A 20,267-nucleotide genomic window follows, 5' to 3' on the forward strand; every position below is an offset into this window, starting at 1 on the left:
TCTACTGTGCATCATTAATAGTAGTGAATAGTGAACTCACCTCTCTCTGCTGGTCTGTTGGCTCCTTACATCCTTTGTTGCATCCGTGTGTATCGGTGACAATCTCACTTCTCTTACATCAGATCGAACGTCCTGTCGTCACGGCGATATATGATAATAGCGGTCATATGTAGTTTTTGATTGAAGATGATTAGCTGGCTCCTACCTTGACACATAAGGTTCTCCTCTAACTACTATACTCATGTAGTTTGTAGGTTACAGTTATTATGGTTATTCAACAGTGGACTGACTGTGTTCCCAGTCGTGTTGCTCAGACTAGAGCCAGAAACCACTGAACTCTGAAACACAGTGACGTGAGCCTGCAGTTCAGCCTGGTCATGTGACCTTCTACCTGAACACAGCACCTTCATATGAGTGTTCATTCATGTTCGTGCCCTGACCCCTTGTGGTTGTTAGGTGGCACTACGTTACATTGATAATGATGTAATATGAACAGGTGAGTGTTAAATGTTCACTGTTTCAGGTCTGAGTCTCATCAGATAATCAATCATTTATCATAATTTAAAAACATCAGTCTGTGATTTATTTTAAATCAAAAGAGAAGAGGAGGTTATTGGTGTCACAATCAAGAAATGCAATTCAATAGAAAATGGGCCCTCTTTGTTTTGTTTTATTATTTTTTTAACATGATTTATTTTAAAACCATATTCAAATGGATATCTGATTTTTAATTTTAAACCAAAGACTAGAAACAAAATGATTTGGTCAATTTGGTATTTGTTCTATAAAAGAAAGGAAGAAAAGAAAACATGTTCAAATGTGGCGTTTCCAAATCTTTCCCCTTTCATTTTTTTTTTTTTTAATTAACCGTTATTCATACAGGTACTCTCACTGAGACATGGTGTCTCCTTTGCATTCTCATTTGACAGAGACAGTAGCTCAGGGCACAGACAGAGAAGAGGATATCAAGACTGAAAAATCTAAATAAAAGCCAAATAAAAGAAACTGTCAAACACCAAAGATGCACCATTTTGAAAGTTTTAGTTTTTTATTCTGATGCCAAAAGGTTTTTACCATTTTCATTTTGTGGAGAAGAGAGCCACAATGGCGGCTATTGGATGGTATGATTTAAACAGGAAGTCATTGTCGAACCTGTCACAAATTTCAAATTAATTAATTTAAACTAAATATAATTAAAAAGCAATACTTTTATTCTGTACCCCTCTAAATGCCCCATCTGTGTACTCGTATTTTGAAAAAGTGTGGCTTTTAATAGAGATTCTCCATATTCAACCTTTAACTAATGCTTAATAGTTTGATGATGATAATAATAATGGATTACATTTAGCGCATTTCTATCGTTACCCGATACCAAAAACACAAGATTTAAACCTCCAACCCTTTGGTTATTGGACAACCGAGCCACTGACGCCCTACAGTGTGTACTTATTATTGATTATCTGATGATGCCCAGACCATTTCAGTTTCAGAAACCCATCAACTGTGTAGTCTACCGTCTTGATAAGTTCATAAAATTAATAAATTTAATATTAATAGATCAATACTCACAGTTGTGTTTCAGTGTTGGTGGATGTGACTGTCTCTGACCTCTGTGTTGAGTGTGAACGCTGCCTGAATCACTGTCGATCAGCTGTGACACGTGGGAAGATGTGCTGGGTGATGAATCCACGTTGACAGCATGTGATGAAGCAGCAGCAGCTGTGATGACTCTCTGTCATCATGACCCTTCATGGAGGTTATCGTCAGCATCGATGAAGGAGAAGCTGTTACTGAAGAAAACTCCAGTCACACCTTGGTGAAGCACACTGATGTTTCCAGAAGCTAGCCTCCTGATTTTAAAATAAACTTTTTTTAAACACTGTAAACGCTAACCAATACTGTAATTGAGATTTTAAAAAAAAAAGAGTTCCAACAAACAGTCGAATATAATCTGTATTCCACATTAACCAGAAACATAATACACTTTTGTGTGACATTTAAGAGGAGCAGCTAGAGAGTTAACATCACTGGGACATGAGGAACATCAGTACATTTAGCTAGCAGGCTAACATTAGCGTCATTGCCAATCAACCTAGATTAAAACACTTTGTTAATATCAAATCGACCAAATCACATTTTACTACTTAAAACTCAAATCACACAATACCTTGTTCCTGTCACAGCAAGGAGCTTAATTATGACGAAGATCTTTATACTGTGGAGCCAGATCTGACCTGCTTTGTCTGAAGCCCGGGAAACTCAAACTGCCGACAGAGACGTCTACCGGAAAACTTCAAAATAAAAGGTCCGTAATAGTGCAAAGACTTAACAAAATAAAAGCTTTAACAAAGTGGTTACCGATTTAAGTAAAGGAAAAGTAACAATGAAAAACACCAAAGAGATCTTTTTATTTTATTTTATTTTTTACTAAACCTACCCAGTTAAGTTGTTTCAGTGGCCCCTCAGAAAACATGCACATCTAGACAAAAATCGACAAATGCTTAAAATTTCAATGACGCTGTGTTTACAACTGTAATTTCAAGGTTGCAGCTGGATTTGCTGGATGGAATGTGTAACCTTGTGTTCATGCTTATTTTTTTAGGTAAAGGTAGAGGTCTTCCCTGCACGTTTTGCTGTGAATTAACGCTCTCACTGCATCAGTGTCTTTTTTTTAAACCCCCAACACGCTCATAGAGCAGAGTTACACACTTGTTTATCAACTGACAGAAATGGAGCAAAGAGCAGTAGAGCAGGTTAGTACAGGTAAGAGCACGCCGTCACGTCAAACAGGTGAGGCAACTTTCATAGTTTCACTTTTGACCAACGTTTATGTCGCAGTTTATTTTCTTGTGTGAAGGTAAGGTGAACAGTTTGAATGTTTTCCTCGTTAACACCTGTTGTTACCTGAGTTCTCTGCTTTTCAACTTCTCATTGTTGTGATAATGTTACTGTAGCTGAGTCAGAGCTGTAAATGTAAAGTCTGGACCGACAGCCGTCTCCGCCATGTTGAGTGGATGTTGTCGGTAAGAGCAGAAGCACAGAGAATAATGTTTGTTTGTGTAAAGCTGTGACTTTCTGGGACTTTGTCTGTGGTGAGTGGTCTGTCATTAGATTTACACTACAGGACTGATGTGGACTCAGTGTGGTGGACTGAGCGGCTCACAGGGTTTTTAATATGATGTTCAGAAAGACAGTGAACACCACAGACGCTCCTGCTTCAACAGCTACTACAGTCTATTGATCAGTACTGTTACTGCCTATCATCAGTACCACTGACACTGTCTCTGTGTCCCCACCATTCATGTCTGTGATTACACACAGCAAACTCTCTGGGTTATTGTTGTAAAGAATCTTTTAGAGCTGCAACAGTTTTACATTTTTCAAGCAGAAATCTTCATTTTCAGGCTTAAACACTATGAAGGTTTCCTTGTTTTCTCTGTTTGGTTTGACTGTAAACTGAATATTTTTGTCTCTTTGATTGTTGCTGTGACAAAACGAGACATTTGAAGACGTGGCCTAGAGGAACTTGAACGCATCATTTGTCTGTATTTTGTGGCAGCTGGAGAGTTTTTTCTCTCTCTTTGAACTCCCAGTGTGAGTGAAATGACTGAATGTTGTGATAGTGGAGCTGTGAGGTGAAATAAGTTGAGGCCCAGTTGTTGTGTGTGTAATAATCAGCTGTAGTTTGTTTGATCCAGTGGTTTTCTACAGGGACTCAGTGGATCTCAGTCCTGGTCTGACATACAGCTGAGGCAATGACAGAGGTTCAAATGACGACAATCACTAGTAACTTATCAGTGATCTTATCAGCAGATGGACTTTGGCCTTGTGGTGGTGGAGTAGTTGATGAGGCCAGTGCCTTTCCTGTTACTCATTAATTGTTTATTGCTTTATATTACTTTATATTAGTATACTTTACTTCCCTGTGTGGACAGACTGTGTCACATCAGTCAGTGGATCTCAGTCCTTGTGTGTGTCAGTGGATGGAAACAGTCGTCCATGGATCATGTTGCTGGGCTGCTCTTCACTTCACTGCAGTTTCATGACGCCATCTAGTGGACTGATAGTAGAAGTACAGCAGCTGATGGCAGCTTCCTCTTCCTCACTGCTGTGTGACTGCATTCAGCTGACACTGATATGAAGCAGAGAAGAAGAGCCAATCAGTGGAGGAGCAGCTGGAGACATGATGGACATGTGAGCTGCTGTGCACATGAATGATGTGTGTTTCCTCTGCAGGTGAAGCTACAAAGTGTGTGTGAGCTGATGTGGATGTGACCTCAGCAGCATGGATCAGTGTGAGGACAGAGAGGAGGGAGCCCCTCCCTCTAAAACCACTCTGTGTGGGGGACATCAGGGCCAGACCAGAGGTCAAAGGTCAGAATTAAAACGGTCTAAAAGTCAGTTGTGTTTATAAAAAGATTTAAGATATTTTTCATCAGTTTTTCTCCAACATGCACATTTATCAGTTGTGTTGTTGTTTCAGGATCCAGCAGCAGAGACCAGACTCTCCTGAACCCAGCTGTCTGTCTTTAAAGAGCGACCAGTCAAATGATCGGTTCATTGACTTTAAAGGAGGACGTGGATCAGCTGATCAGATGTAAGCTGTAACTGACAGTGAGATTCAGGTTATTGTAGAAATGAACCAGTTTGTATGACGTGTTGTTGGACCAGGTCTGAAATCAAAGTGTCTCTGATATAAAGTCCATCTTGTATTATCTCTCTGTACTGATGTTGACCTGACACTGATTCTTCCACAGAGTGGACCAGGAGAGCTCAGAGGTTCCCAGTGATCAGTCTGCCCAGCAGCATCAAACACACCTGGACTCCATGTTTTTGGTGGGTACATGTCCAACAGCTGCTGTTACATCTGTTGTGTTCACCATCATCTCCATGCTGCACTTTGACACCATTGGATTGTCAGTCTGTCAGGTTTTGGTTTGATGCTGTCACTCATAGAGTTTCTGTTCCAGCTGCTGGAGGAGAACATGGTCACTTTTGTGAAGAACGAGCTGAAGAAGATCCACAAGCTTCTGAGTCCAGATTACCCAGAATGCTCAGGGAGTCAGAGGGAGGATGAGGAGGTGGTGGACGGTGAGGATGAAGAGCAGAGGAGCATCAGAGAGGCGTTAGAGAAGATCACAGTGAAGCTCCTGAGGAGCAGGAAGCAGGAGGAGCTGGCTGAGCGTCTGCAGAGCAGTAAGAGGATTTCTGTAAAGATTCAACATGATGGACAAATGAGACGTTCACTGACATCAACATATGGAGGGAAACATGTTCATATAGTCGTTATTTAGAGGAATTAACATGTTATATTTATTATTGGTCTGATTTCTTGTGTTTTCATTCAGAACATCTTGCTGCAGTTTGTCGTCGTAAACTCAAATCTGACCTGAAGAAGAAGTTCCAGTGTGTGTTTGAGGGGATCTCTAAAGCAGGACACCAAACCCTTCTGAACCAGATCTACACAGAGCTCTACATCACTGAGGGAGGGGCTGGAGGGGTCAATGATGAACATGAGGTCAGACAGATTGAAACAGCTTCAAGGAGACCAGGCAGACCAGAAACAACCATCAGACAAGAAGACATCGTTAAAGCCTCACCAGGAAGAGACCGACCAATCAGAACAGTGATGACCAAGGGAGTGGCTGGCATTGGGAAAACAGTCTTAACACAGAAGTTCACTCTGGACTGGGCTGAAGACAAAACCAACCAGGACATACACTTCACATTTCCCTTCACCTTCAGAGAGCTGAATGTGCTGAAAGAGAAAAAGTTCAGCTTGGTGGAACTTGTTCATCACTTCTTCTCTGAAACCAAAGAAGCAGGAGTCTGCAGGTTTGATCAGTTCCAGGTCGTCTTCATCTTTGACGGCCTGGACGAGTGTCGACTTCCTCTGGACTTCCACAACACTGAGATCCTGACTGATGTGACAGAGTCCACCTCAGTCAACGTGCTGCTGACCAACCTCATCAGGGGGAAACTGCTTCCCTCTGCTCGCCTCTGGATAACCACAAGACCTGCAGCAGCCAATCAGATCCCTCCTCAGTGTGTTGACATGGTGACAGAGGTCAGAGGGTTCACTGACCCACAGAAGGAGGATTACTTCAGGAAGAGGTTCAGTGATGAGGAGCAGGCCGGAGAGATCATCTCCCACATCAAGACATCACGAAGCCTCCACATCATGTGCCACATCCCAGTCTTCTGCTGGATCACTGCTACAGTTCTGGAGGAGGTATTGAAGACCAGAGAGGGAGGAGAGCTGCCCAAGACCCTGACTGAGATGTACATCCACTTCCTGGTGGTTTATCTAAAACTGAAGAAGGTCAAGTATGATGGAGGAGCTGAGACAGATCCACACTGGAGTCCAGAGAGCAGGAAGATGATTGAGTCTCTGGGAAAACTGGCTTTTGAGCAGCTGCAGAAAGGAAACCTGATCTTCTATGAATCAGACCTGACAGAGTGTGGCATCGATATCACAGCAGCCTCAGTGTACTCAGGAGTGTTCACACAGATCTTTAAAGAGGAGAGAGGCCTGTACCAGGACAAGGTGTTCTGCTTCATCCATCTGAGTGTTCAGGAGTTTCTGGCTGCTCTTCATGTCCATCTGACCTTCATCAACTCTGGACTCAACCTGATGTCACAACAACAAACAACATCTCTGTGGTCTCAAGTGTTTAAAGACACATTTACACCTTTCTACCAGAGTGCTGTGGACAAGGCCTTAGAGAGTCCAAATGGACACCTGGACTTGTTCCTCCGCTTCCTCCTGGGTCTTTCACTGAAGATTAATCAGAATCACCTACGAGGTCTGATGACAAAGACAGGAAGTAAGTCACGGTCCAATCAGGAAACAGTCCAGTACATCAAGAAGAAGATCGAAGAGACTCCCTCTGCAGAAAAAAGCATCAACCTGTTCCACTGTCTGAATGAACTGAACGATCGTTCTCTAGTGGAGGAGATCCAACAGTCCCTGAGATCCGGACGTCTCTCCACAGATAAACTGTCTCCTGGTCAATGGTCGGCTCTGGTCTTCATCTTACTGTCATCAGGAGAAGATCTAGATGAGTTTGACTTGAGGAAATACTCTGCTTCAGAGGAGGCTCTTCTGAGGCTGCTGCCAGTGGTCAAAGCCTCTAACAAAGCTCTGTAAGTGTAGAGATAGTTGGATTTATTCATCATTATATAATGACCGGTCTGTGTTTTCAACAGGACAGAAAATAAATTCCTTTCTTCTTTAATTCGCCTGTTTATCTCTTCAGAATGAGCAGCTGTAACCTCTCAAAGAGAAGCTGTGAAGCTCTGTCCTCAGTCCTCAGCTCCCAGTCCTCTAGTCTGAGAGAGCTGGACCTGAGTAACAACAACCTGCAGGACTCAGGAGTGAAGCTGCTGTCTGGTGGACTGGAGAGTCCACACTGTAGACTGGAGACTCTCAGGTGAGGATCCATCAAGTTGTTTTTTCTGATGACACTTCAACACAGCAGCAGGTGTTGACAGTGGCTTCCTGTGTGTTGTTGTGTGTGTTCAGTCTGTCAGGATGTCTGGTCACAGTGGAAGGCTGTGCTTCTCTGGCCTCAGCTCTGAACTCCAACCCCTCCCATCTGAGACACCTGAACCTGAGTAACAACAAACTTCAGGACTCAGGAGTGAAGCTGCTGTCTGGTGGACTGGAGACTCTCAGGTGAGGATCCATCAAGCTGTTTATCTGTTGACACTGATGACACAGCAGTGGTCCGTTTCTGGAAGCAGGCTCAACAAACTCAGAGTCAAATCCCTAGCTCAGGCTTGATTGAGCCTTAACTGGAACCAAAAGAGTTTTTGGTTTCAGAAGAGGTGATCAAAATTAGTTCAATCGGGGCGTTGCGTGGTGTAGTGGTGAGAGCGGGCGCCCCATGTATAGAGGCACAGTCCTCGCTGCAGTCGGCCCTGGTTCGAGTCCCGCGTCGGGCGCCAATTACTGCATGTCATTCCCCCTCTCTCTGCCTCCCCGTTTCCTGTCTGTCTCAACTGTACTATCTATAAAGGCATAAATGCCCAAAATATACTTAAAAAAAAAAAAAAAAAAAATAGATCAATCAACCCAGAGTATGTTGAGCCTGGGGAAGATGCGTTCACCATGAGCACAAGAAGCCATCATCAGTGGAGCACAGATGACACGATTCACAATGACAGAAAGAAACAAATAGAGCCGTGAATTTCACTCCAACCCAACTTGAGAGTTTAATGGAGGCTTATGTGGAGTATGAACACATTAAAAACATCAAATTGAGCCGAAACTGCATGAGCTGACATGGGAAAAAGAGTGCAGTGTGTTCTCTAAAAAACTCTGACAATGGAACAAAAGCTCATTAAAATACAAATACTGTATGTTGTCATATAGCTCACTTGGTAGCTCATGTGCCTTTTATGCAGTCAGCCCGGGTTCGAAACCAAGGGTTTATCATACATTTTGGTCGGCAATGCATTTTCTCATGATTATATAAAATAGTAGCCTATGTGGTTGTGTGTAATCTGTGGCCTCTCAAAAATGCCCATTTAAATTTGATAGCTCTATTGATCTGTTCAGCTGTATCCACTTCAAATCAAACAGTAAGACATTTAGCTTTTACTTTAATGTTGCAATATTTGGCTTCGGTTTATTTAATTGCTGAATAGTTGCTATGGACACAGATGAGCCGACAGAGGTTCACTGTATCTTCAATATCATGTATAACAATTTCTGTTCACACTGTCCCAAGGTCTTGTCTTATAGGCTAACAGAGCGATATGCAGCCCGTCGAGCCGTTGTCATGCTGCTGCCTTCACTGTCTCTGATGTAAAAAAGAAAAGAAAAGAAAAAAAGAATAAAATAACTACTTTTAAAAAGCTGTTAAGAATGTAATGACGAAAAATAAATATAAAATCTGCTCTGATGATAATGAATTATCGCCTATCCACAATGTGTGGTTAAACAGTAGCTATCTTTTATAGAGGTAATAAATCTTCCAACAGAATCTACTGTAATGATCCGCTCTACTACAGCCTTTAAATAAGTTTCACATCCACGTCCATGACTTCATTCACTAAATGACACGATGTCTCTCCTTCCTGCTCCACGCTCAGCATCAACCTTAGGTTTAGATGGATCAAACCTGCCAGGGAGCAGGTTTGCTTCACAGCACATGTTGCCATAGTGACTGACTCAGCATTACGCTGATCCGGCTCTCTGAAACGGAAAACTCAGAGTTTCCCTCATCTCAGGCTCAGCATACTCAGAGTTTCCACTAATCCCGCTTTCTGAAACAGACGGAAGGTGTTGACAGTGGTTTCCTGTGTGTTGTTGTGTGTGTTCAGTCTGTCAGGATGTCTGGTCACAGAGGAAGGCTGTGCTTCTCTGGCCTCAGCTCTGAGTTCCAACCCCTCCCATCTGAGACACCTGGACCTGAGTAACAACAACCTGCAGGACTTGGGAGTGAAGCTGCTGTCTGGTGGACTGGAGAGTTCACACTGTACACTGGAGACTCTCAGGTGAGGATCCATTAAGCTGTTTATCTGATGACACTTGAACACACCTCCAGGTGTTGACAGTGGTTTCCTGTTTGTTGTTGTGTGTGTTCAGTTTGTCAGGATGTCTGGTCACAGAGGAAGGCTGTGCTTCTCTGGCCTCAGCTCTGAGTTCCAACCCCTCCCATCTGAGACACCTGGACCTGAGTAACAACAACCTGCAGGACTTGGGAGTGAAGCTGCTGTCTGGTGGACTGGAGAGTTCACACTGTACACTGGAGACTCTCAGGTGAGGATCCATTAAGCTGTTTATCTGATGACACTTGAACACACCTCCAGGTGTTGACAGTGGTTTCCTGTTTGTTGTTGTGTGTGTTCAGTTTGTCAGGATGTCTGGTCACAGAGGAAGGCTGTGCTTCTCTGGCCTCAGCTCTGAGCTCCAACCCCTCCCATCTGAGAGAGCTGGACCTGAGCTACAATCATCCAGGAGCCTCAGGAGTGAAGCTGCTGTCAGCTGGACTGGAGGATCCAGACTGGAGACTGGACTCTCTCAGGTAAGGAGAGGCTGCTGCAGCCACACACACTGTCTGATAGAGGAGGAGGAGCTGTAACATTTTCTATGGCCCCGTTCACACCTGGTATTAACATCTGTCTCAGGTGATTAATGCATTGATGACATCAGATCTGATCACTCAGACCATATCCAGAGGTGGTGTAGGCCACATGGAAGCTCCGCCCACTCCACTGACGTCCTCTGTCACAGTCTGACTCGTCCCAACACAGTTTATACTGAAGCCAAAATCTCTGAGTGTTTCAAACATGAGCTGTGCAGCTTCCATCCGTCACAGTGATGAACTACTGGGATCAGGAGTTTCTCCTCATGACTTCTGTGTCTCATCATGACTCACTGTGTCATATTCAGGAGAAGAGATGTCAGTGATGAAACCAGCTGTTGGCAGCTGTGCTCTGAGTCTCTCCAGATGTTTTGATCAGACTTTATTTCAGAGTGTATCAACAACAACATTTCAGCTGCAGCTGCTTTAAAGTTAGGTTGTAAGTTGGTTGGTAATCATGTTCAGAAACCGTTTTTGTTATACTGGGTGAAATGGTCCTTCTATCCTGAGAGTAGTCAATTCATTATGTTTTCAGAAAAAGGAACGAAAACAATCAGACCTCTGTGGCAGCTGCAGGACTGACAAAACTCTGACCAATCCATGCTTTTCAGTCTGAAAAGGAAAAACCAATCAGATGCCTTCATGTCTGGTTCTGCCTACGCCCAATCAAGCTGCCATCTCTCCCTCTCTCCCTCCTCTCGCATGTGCGATCACAGTCTTCACCCAGGTCTGCAGAAAGCCACACTCCAGTCTGATGAGTGGCAATGTAGCTCTGGCAATGCGCCTTAGGTGTCCTCACCCACATCTACGTAAAGGTGAAGGCGTGGCTTCAGAGAGAAGTCTGAGGAAAGGGGCTGGGACTTTTGACTTGTGTATTTTCAAAATGTGGCCTGCTAGAACCGTTTTTCCAGAATCTCCAACCCTATACCTCTAACTGCTGCTGAACCAACAGAGTGTTTGACCTGAACAGTCCCTGAGACTGTAGACACCTGTTGAGTGTGGACACACTAATAACAACACAGCAACAAGAATCAAACCATGTCCACTGCTCAGAGACATTCGTCTCCAAGCGTCTCCAACCAAGGAGGGAATAAGAGACAGAAATCAGGCGGCACCATCAGGTCTCTGTCTGGTCAGATATTGATGATCAATAATCAGCTCAGTCTCTCTGAGATCCTGATCTTGTCCTGATGAGATCTGTTGTTGTGTTGAGGAGACAGTAAATCACAAGTGTGACATCCAGATGTCATCACTGTCCAGAGGCCTGGAGCTGTCAATCAGAAGAGAGTGAGTGTAGTGAACAGTGTAATAATCAGTGTTTGTGGCTGAATGTGTGTGTGATCAAACAGCTGTTTTCAGACTCTGTTTGTGCTGCTCAAACACTTTTGACCAATTACGATTTGTTGCCTATATTGGTCTATTTCCTTTTTTTTTTTTTGACGGTGCAAACTTGTCACCTTTCAGCGAAATTCGCCGTTTTGGATCCCAAATGGGTCATTTGTGTGATTTGTGTAAATCCGCAATAAAAAAAAAATTATGTATGTAGGGGGGTATGTGGCGAGGCAATGCACCTGTCTCTTTAAGGCGCATGCACCTTATCTGGATGAAAACAAGTGGTGGCAGCACTCCTCTTCTGTCCAGCAATACACACCTGAAGCTTCACTTTTCATACAAACTAACTAACGCGACTGCCACAGTTGTTAGATTTAATCAATGAGACCAACATTAGCATTTTATAGGTCTGCTGAATGGGACCGCGTGTGTGTGATGATCGCGATCGCGACCAATTAGCGATAGAGTTTAGAGTTTATTTATTTAGCACACAAATTTCAATGGTGCAAGGAGGGAACGAAGCCGGTTGGCTTGTACATAGGTTCCACCCCTATAACAAATTACAACAAGACAAATTTCAATGGCTAACAAATAAACATAAAAAAAGAGATAAAGTGCATACATAATCAATGTTATATGAGCAAAAGAAAACAGAAATGAGAAAAAAATAAAGAAATAAAGTGCAAAGTGATTCGGTAACAAATAAAGACAATAGAGATAATATACAAAAAATTAATTAATTAAACTCATAAAAAGACAGAGTAAGGATGTGGGATATGGAGAGAGCGAAAGAGAGAGAGGAAAGAGCGGGAAATTCAAGAGAAGTTGAGATGTATTTTTAACTGCTTTTTAAAAAGTGAATAAGAAGAAATGGATCTTAATGAAGGAGGTATAGTCCATTCCAAAACATAGGACCTCTGTAAGTCATATTAACTCATTGGCTGCCAGCCATTTTCAGAGCAGAGAGCCCCATACTGCCAGCCGTTTTAGAGCATTTTGAACGATCTTATAAGACCCACAGAATATTGTGTTCTATGACTATATAAACACCGAAACTACCAAGAGAAAGAGTAGACTCTCTTCGTTCAATAGGAAAAAAAAGTTTGTTTCTACCTTTTTCCGTTCTTTTGTAAACAGCAGTAGAACGTAGGCTGGTTTCGCCAAAAACAGCCGTTTTTGACCAAAACACTGAGAAAACAAGCTTTTTGTGGAAAGAAACATGTCAAGCAGAACAGTGACTTTGACGTTGATATTTTTTGCTTTAGTGACACCTCACACATCTGAACAGTGTTCTCCTTCTATAAAACAACAAAAACAACACTGAGAAAGGACTTTTGATGGCAAAATAATAATGTATTTACAAATATCAGTAAAAATGCATTAACTTTTTTGTTCGTTTGTAGCTGTCACATGACCTCTGCCCCATGGTCGACCACTGCTCGATCCACCACCTGTAAATTATAGAAATATATAGAATTACCATAAAAATACATCTCTTAGATGTAGTCAAGTGTGATGTGGAGTTTTTTTTTTTAACCTTTCCGATCAAAGCGATCCGCCCTTCTATAAGCAGTAAAAGTTAGCTCGCTAGCAAGTTAGTTTATTTTATTATTTTTACCATTGATGTATTATATTATTACCTTCATGTCTTTCTGGAGCGTGGGGACGAGTCTCTGCTGCTCCTGGTTGATCCGGACGGAATCGCTCGGGTCACGTCCACCGAGCCGTCAGTTGAGCTGGGCTCTGGTCTGTGGTGACGCACCGTCAGCTGCTGATTCTTACCACTCGGCCCGGCTTGATCGCCGGTGTCCAGCGTCGGTGTCTTTTTCAATGATCTCCGTCATTTTCTCACGATCGCGACCCTCTTCCTCTCCGAACTACCGCGACACACACGGTACATAATGTGCCGACGTGCGGAACACATAGGCTCCGTGCATAAGTTTCTTTAGCATATCTCTTGTCATCTCGCTTCTTCTTCTCATAATCAATGCTGATCTCTCATCCAAAGAGGGCACTGCTGCCCCCTACAGGGCCTACAGGGCACCTACACGTCATTACACTAGTTTACAAGCCTGATATTGATGGACAAGCTCCGCCAGACCGTCCCCCAGCCCTTCCCGTTGAAAAACGGAATTGACGTCTATCGACGTCAATGGCAGTGAACGGTTGTAATTAGATTGACGTCTATAGACGTCAATGGCAGCCAATGAGTTAAACTGATGGTGTGATGTGCGGGTAAAGGGGAGTAAGATTATTACTGTGTCTAGTGCGGTGGGAATGTACATTATGAGTGAAGGTAAAGAAATTTTGAAAAGTGACAGGGAGATCTTGGTTCCTGTAAATAAACTTGTGAATAAACAAACAAATCTGATAGTTATTCAATTTGTGATTGGTAGAAGAGAATACTTTGTGAATAGTGGTGCTGACGGAGCTTATGAATCTCTTCTGAATAGTACATAATTTCTTGAGATGTGTAGGAGATGTAGCTGCCCAGACCATGTTACAGTAGTTCAAATAAGGAAATAAAAAACTATAATATAACGTTAAATGAGCAGAAGGATGTATAAATGGGCACACTTTTCTTAGGATGCCCATCATCTTTGTTAATCTCTTGCAAACAAGGTCTATGTGATTTGTCCAATCAAGTCTTTCATCAACTAATATTCCGAGGAATTTGGTAGTTTTGACTTGGGTCATTTCTATTCCATTAATGTATAATTTAGCTTGATCTTTAGGGTAAGACTTGTTAATATTGCAAAAGATTACAAAGTTACATTTCTTCACATTGAGTGTTAATTTATTCAGTTGAAACCATTTTGAAATTGAAGATAAATCATCGTTCACAGAATCAATCAGATAATTAAAGTTATTATGAGTTGCTATAAGAGTAGTGTCATCAGCAAATAACACAGGAAGAAAATGTGTACAAGATAAAGCTAAATCGTTTATATAAATCAAAAATAATAAAGGGCCCAAAATAGAGCCTTGAGGCACCCTGTGTAGAATACTGGAGTGGCCATTAAATGTCACATATTGTTGCCTGTTCAATAAATAATTTTTGAACCAATTCAGGGCAATATCCTCCACACCGTATCTATTTAATTTGGCAATCAAAATACTGTGGTTGACAGTATCGAATGCCTTAGTTAAGTCTAGAAAGACCCCAAGGGCAAATTTTTTCTGGTCCATAGCAGATGAAATAATATTAGTTAACTGAAGTAATGCATGCTCTGTAGAATGTTTTTTTACGAAATCCATACTGGTGATCATGAAAAATATTATGTTCTTGTAGGTGCCTCAATATTCTAGAGTAAACTAATTTCTCCAGTAATTTAGAGATACAGGGCCGGATGGATATAGGTCGATAATTTCCAAAATTGTCAGTATCGCCCGTTTTAAAAATAGGGGTGACTTTAGCTATTTTTAAATCATGTGGGATATTACCAGATTGCAGTGATAAGGAGAGAATATGGGTTAAAGGAGAAACTAAATGATCAATGGTTTCTTTAATCAAAATGCTCTTTATGCCATCGTGGCCTGGGGCTGAGTTCTTTAATTCCAAGATGATATTATGGACCTCTTGTATAGTTGGAGGATCGAAGGTGTTAAAAGGAGGATATTGCCCCTTAATAAAACAACAGGGGTTCTCACCAGCATCCGAGAAACTTGATGCCAGGACAGAGCCAACATTAACAAAAAAATTGTTAAAGCCATTTGCTATTTCATCGGGGTTTGAAAACGTCCCCACATTCCCATACATTAATGTTGGTGATGCAGATGATCATTTTTTACGGTTGAGCAGATGATTAATAAGGTTCCAGGTTGACTTGATGTCGTTAGAGGCCTGGATGAATTTTTCTGCATAATACTTTTTTTTAGTTTTTCTTAGAACAGCTGTAAATTTATTTTTATATTTCTTGTAAGTTTCAATATTCAAAGAGGTGGGATTAGTAATGGTTTTCCTATAAAGTTTTTTTTTTTTTACGGGAGCGTTTCTTTAGATCTTCAGTAATCTATGGTTTCCCTTTAGAAGAATTAGTTTTAGACTTAGGGTTGAACAAGGGAAAAGATGCTTCTAAAGCAGAATTAATAAATACAAAAAATTATAGGCTGCATCAACATCATTCAACCTGAGGATCTCATCCCAGGGAAGGTGACTGATGGCTGTTTTGAAAGATTCCAAGTTATTTCTAGTGAATTTGCGGAATTTAGTTACAGTTATTTAGTACACATGTAGAATTTATAAGGTTAGGAGGATCAATCGCATATACAATCTGGAAAATCGGAAGATGATCAGATATATCACACAATAGTAGACCAGAGTTGACTTCATAGTCCAGAGAGTTGAAAAGAATATTATCGATAATGAGGCTGAAGATTTAGTAATTCTGGTTGGCTTTGTTATTAGGGGGAAAACAATTTCATAGTAAAGTGTATTTAAAAAGTCAGTTGTGGATCTCTGATCATCTTTAAGCAGATTGATGTTAAAATCCCCCAGTAAGACACACAATTTATTTTCCTTATTTATATTTTCTAAGGTAGAATATAGTGCGTCATTAAATGTAATTATATCTGAGTCGGGAGGTCTATAGATACATCCGACTATAACGTTTTTTCTACCAAGTGCAAGATCTATAAATACAGATTCCACATGCGTCGTAGCAAAGTCAGCACTCAGATCTTTTCTACTAATGAAATTATAGGCATTCGACACATACAGTGACACTCCTCCTCCTGTTCTATTATTTCTGCAGGAGTGAGATGAGTTATAATTTGATAAAGGAAAGAGACTGAGAAGGTTGTCAGTTAACCATGTTTCAGAAAACGCTAAGACTGAAAAGGAGTGAGTCAGAGTTGATAAATAAGTTTTCAGACAATCATACATTTTAGACAAACTGCGGATATTCAAATGAAAAGTGGAAAAAACAATGGGGTCTCCCTGATGACATAAATTGTTAAACTGACTTTCAGAAAAATATTTGCATGACAGTTTTGCAGAGTTGGAGACAATATAGTTTGCATCAGGATTAAAAAAAGTCTCGTAAATTCCATCGTTGTCCGTTGTGCATTCAAAAAGATTAAATGGCAATGTTTTAGAGTCAGTGGGGGTGATCACCCCGAGGTTTGTAGGGAATAAGTTACTGGAAGTCATTGATAATAATTAAAAAGATAAGATAAGCGCGTTTAGCATTTATTAGAAGCGGCTGACTGACAGTGACAGTGACAGTGCTGAAATGCTGTTGAACACCACAATAATAATAGTGGGTTTTATTTCGGTGAGAGCCCAAACGAGACTGTGGCAGGACACCTCTGCCTCTGTTTCACTTTATGTTGCTGGTAATGTGGTTGTAAAAGTAGTAGGCTAAAGTTAAATTATTTTGTATGCACTAATGAAAGGGGCAGAGTTTTAAGAAACATTTTAGTTTTTATATTTTATAAGATATAATTTTTGTAAGAACCACAATTAATATAGGTTATATATTTCAATATCTAATTGTTCTTAGCATTTGTTAGATAATTTTCTTTGCCCAATAAATTAAAACATGTTGGAACTATCAACTTTCTTGCCGCCAGAATCTCACCTATTTTTAACATCAGCCTGTCACAATGATGGATCAGATGTCAGACTGCCACATTCTTTCAGTTTTAACCTGAATATACAAGACATGATTGATTTTCCCAACAATCAAAGTATACCAAACCGAACCGAAAACCGTGAGCACAAAACCGTGAACCAAACCGAAAAGTGGATTTTGTGAACTGTTTCACCCCTAGTAAATATGTCACGCCTGTTATAATGAGTTGGTTAAAGTGTAATAAAGATTCTTCTTCTGTATCTGAAAACATTTCGAGTTATTGTGGATAACATATTCTGTAGAGGTGATGGGCCTCTTTAGGGTGTGCTACAACTCTCTGGTCCTGTGCTAAAAAACTGTCAGCCTCTGTAGCACTAGTGCTGCTGAAAAAGTTAACATACAGCCCTGAAACCTCTAAAAACTTTTGGATAAAGTTACTCGGCTCGTTATCGCCAGCGTGAAGACGACGGAGTCGGCCCCGGGCTATCGGTTCAGTAGACCGGCTACTGCCTCTGAGACGTGCCGGTAGCATGGATGTAGCCTACTAGCCTCAGACTACCTCTGTATTTCTCCTAAAACAAACGTTGGAGCAAATTTCCTAACAGGCGATATCTGGATAAACTGACCACAGACTGGGGAGAGACAGATTGTGCAGGTTTAACACGAGCAAAAGCTGTGCAAACCTGAGTAAATCTGGACCCTAGACTCATGCTAAAATTGACTGTAAAATCACCTTTAAAGTTGTTGTTTTTTTTAAATGTTCCGGGGGAGCATGCCCCCGGAACCCCTAGGGGGCCGGTAACTTGGCACCTTTTGAGAAGTTTGCACCCCTGCTATTTATGTTCTATCAGAAGTGACCCATAGCAAATATCCGATTTGTATCTGATTTATTTCCACATAAACAGGGGCCTGAATCTGATTCGACAATATCCGATTCAATGCGCTTTTGTCCCGTTTACAAATTCATGTTACAGATCCGATCTGGGCCACTTGAACCGTGCAGTGTAAAGACAGCCAAAGTGGCTCCTTAATGAAAGTCTCCAGCAGCTGGAGCTTCACTTCCTGTCTGAGTCCATGTGCTCTGAGCTGAGCCTGGTTCTCTCTGCTCTACAGTTTCTCTGCTTCCTCTGGACTCTGACTTCAAGTCCAGTAAAAATGTGTGGACAGGTTTGATGGAGCTCAGGACTGGTCCTGAGGACGGCTGCTTTGTTCCACATGATGTGACTGATCTCAGTGAGTCAGTGTGTTGCAGCTGATCTGTGTGAAGAGCAGAGAAGAACAGAGTCATTGATCATGAGATCCTGATCCGTCCTGTCACTGTGATCAGATGGTTTCTATTAGAGCTCCTTCATCCACTCACTGCTGCTGTGGCTCCTGTGGAAACCTGCTCACAGCCTCATTCTTCAGCTTCCTGGGGAGTTTTCTTCAAACAAACACTAGTTGTGTTCACACTCAGTGTTTCTCACTAAACTCACTGTTTCACTGAGCTCTAACAAACATGTTGAGTGTGTTTCCTTCCTCATCAAACACTGAAACCATCCACTGTTCACAGCTGCACTCTTCTTCTTCTTCTTCACCTGTTGTGTCTTCATCTTATTTGCTGTGACGTGTGTTTTGCAGCTTGAGAGTCAGAGAGTGAAAGTGTGTGTCTCACACTGAAGTGACATCACATGGAGAAAACACATGATGAAGTGTTTCCTCCTCGTCTCCTCCTGCTCTGTATCATCACTAGATAAAGACTCCAGCTCCTTCTTCTCTGTGCTCAGTGTTCATCCATACATACCAGCCTCCATGTGAACACAGTGATAAAACAGTGTGTGTGTGAGAGCCATGTAATGTCCATGTGTGCATGCTGACAGAGAACGTGCTGCTCTGACCCCCCTCCTCCTTTCAGAGTGCAGCCTGCTGGAGTCCAGTGTTTGTCACCAGGTCCGAGGAAGTGTAAGTGTGTTTTTACTTTATTTTTACTTACTTATTTTAAAAAAAAAACTGTTAAAAACAACATGTTTCAGAAATATGACCTGGTGTAAATGTAATAAAACCACACGTAAAGGTGTATACACACACATGTGCTTAAGTGTCTGCGTGTGTACATGTATGTGTGAACATTTTTGTTTGTATGGATTTATATACAGATATTGGTGTTTATGTATTTATGTGTATATGTGCGCATGTGATAGTAAATGTATATATGTGTCTATACTGCATGTAGCATGTCAACACTTAATAGAAATGTATTAAGATGATGAGTAGCTGGGCTGCAGCCGCTCAATTTATTTCATGTCACTTTTGTTGTAAACGTTGTTTGTTGATGTTTTTCTTCTTCTTCTTCCATTTCTTCTTTGCTTGGATGTAGGTACTATCTAATTTGTGAATTAATTCTTTGTAACAAGGGGTAGACAATATAAGTTCGCTTCTTTCTGCCCCCTTTCATTCAAGAGTTACAGTATTGTCATTGTTTATTTAATTTTTTGTTTTTATGCTCGATAAATGAATGAAATAAATAAATAAACTAAACTAAACTTTGAGCAGCACATTCAACCATCTTCACACTGTCACATCACTGACGTCATGAGTCTTCATCAAACTGTCAATAACTGATCACATGATCAATAACTGCAGCTGTGTCTTGTTCTCTCCATCAGATTCCTGTCGACTCACAATCGACACAAACACAGTGAACACAAACATCAAACTGTCTGACAACAACAGGAAGGCGACACATGTGGAGGAGCATCAGTCATATCCTGATCATCCAGACAGATTTGACCAGTGGCGTCAGCTGCTGTGTTCAACTGGTCTGACTGGTCGCTGCTACTGGGAGGTCGAGAGGAGAGGAGACGTTCATATATCAGTGAGTTACAGAGGAATCAGCAGGAAAGGATACAGTGATGACTGTTGGTTTGGAGGGAACGATCAGTCCTGGAGTCTGTACTGCTCTGATGGTCGTTACTGCGTCTGGCACAATGGCAAACAGACAGACATCATCTCCTCCTCCTCCTCCTCCTCCTCCTCCTCCTCCTCCTCCTCTGTCTCTAACAGAGTAGCAGTGTATGTGGACTGTCCTGCTTGCTCTCTGTCCTTCTACAGAGTCTCCTCTGACTCACTGATCCACCTCTACACCTTCAACACCACCTTCACTCAACCTCTGTATCCTGGGTTTGGAGTCTGGTCGTTTGGTTCCTCAGTGTCTCTGTGTTGAGTGAATCAGAGTCTCCTCCTGTCACAGAAACCTTCTCACTGTTGAACAGACAGTTCAGTCTCT

At 41.7% G+C, this 20,267-nt stretch overlaps 3 protein-coding genes across 3 annotated transcripts in view; 2 read left to right on the forward strand and 1 right to left on the reverse strand.

Moving 5' to 3' along the window:
• The window catches only part of LOC310987545 (uncharacterized protein), a gene marked incomplete at both ends in the record, with an annotated part of 181,470 nt that overhangs the window by 23,890 nt on the left and 137,313 nt on the right, over positions 1–20,267 (forward strand). The gene's annotated exons all lie outside the window — the stretch shown is intronic.
• LOC310987599 (cytosolic 5'-nucleotidase 1A-like) overlaps positions 1–20,267 on the reverse strand; it is a 48,034-nt gene that overhangs the window by 4,516 nt on the left and 23,251 nt on the right. The window lies entirely within an intron of this gene.
• Positions 4,747–20,204, forward strand: LOC310987203 (NACHT, LRR and PYD domains-containing protein 3-like; the record flags this gene model as incomplete). Its single annotated transcript, XM_083973396.1, has 10 exons — positions 4,747–4,836; positions 4,971–5,196; positions 5,349–7,146; positions 7,260–7,433; positions 7,526–7,678; positions 9,331–9,504; positions 9,596–9,769; positions 9,861–10,034; positions 18,897–18,943; positions 19,648–20,204. Coding segments are annotated over 10 exons (3,567 nt in total), but the record flags the coding sequence as incomplete, so codon positions are not given.

The sequence above is a fragment of the Trachurus trachurus genome (assembly GCF_905171665.1).
Source record: "Trachurus trachurus genome assembly, chromosome: 6".
NCBI lineage: Eukaryota > Metazoa > Chordata > Actinopteri > Carangiformes > Carangidae > Trachurus > Trachurus trachurus.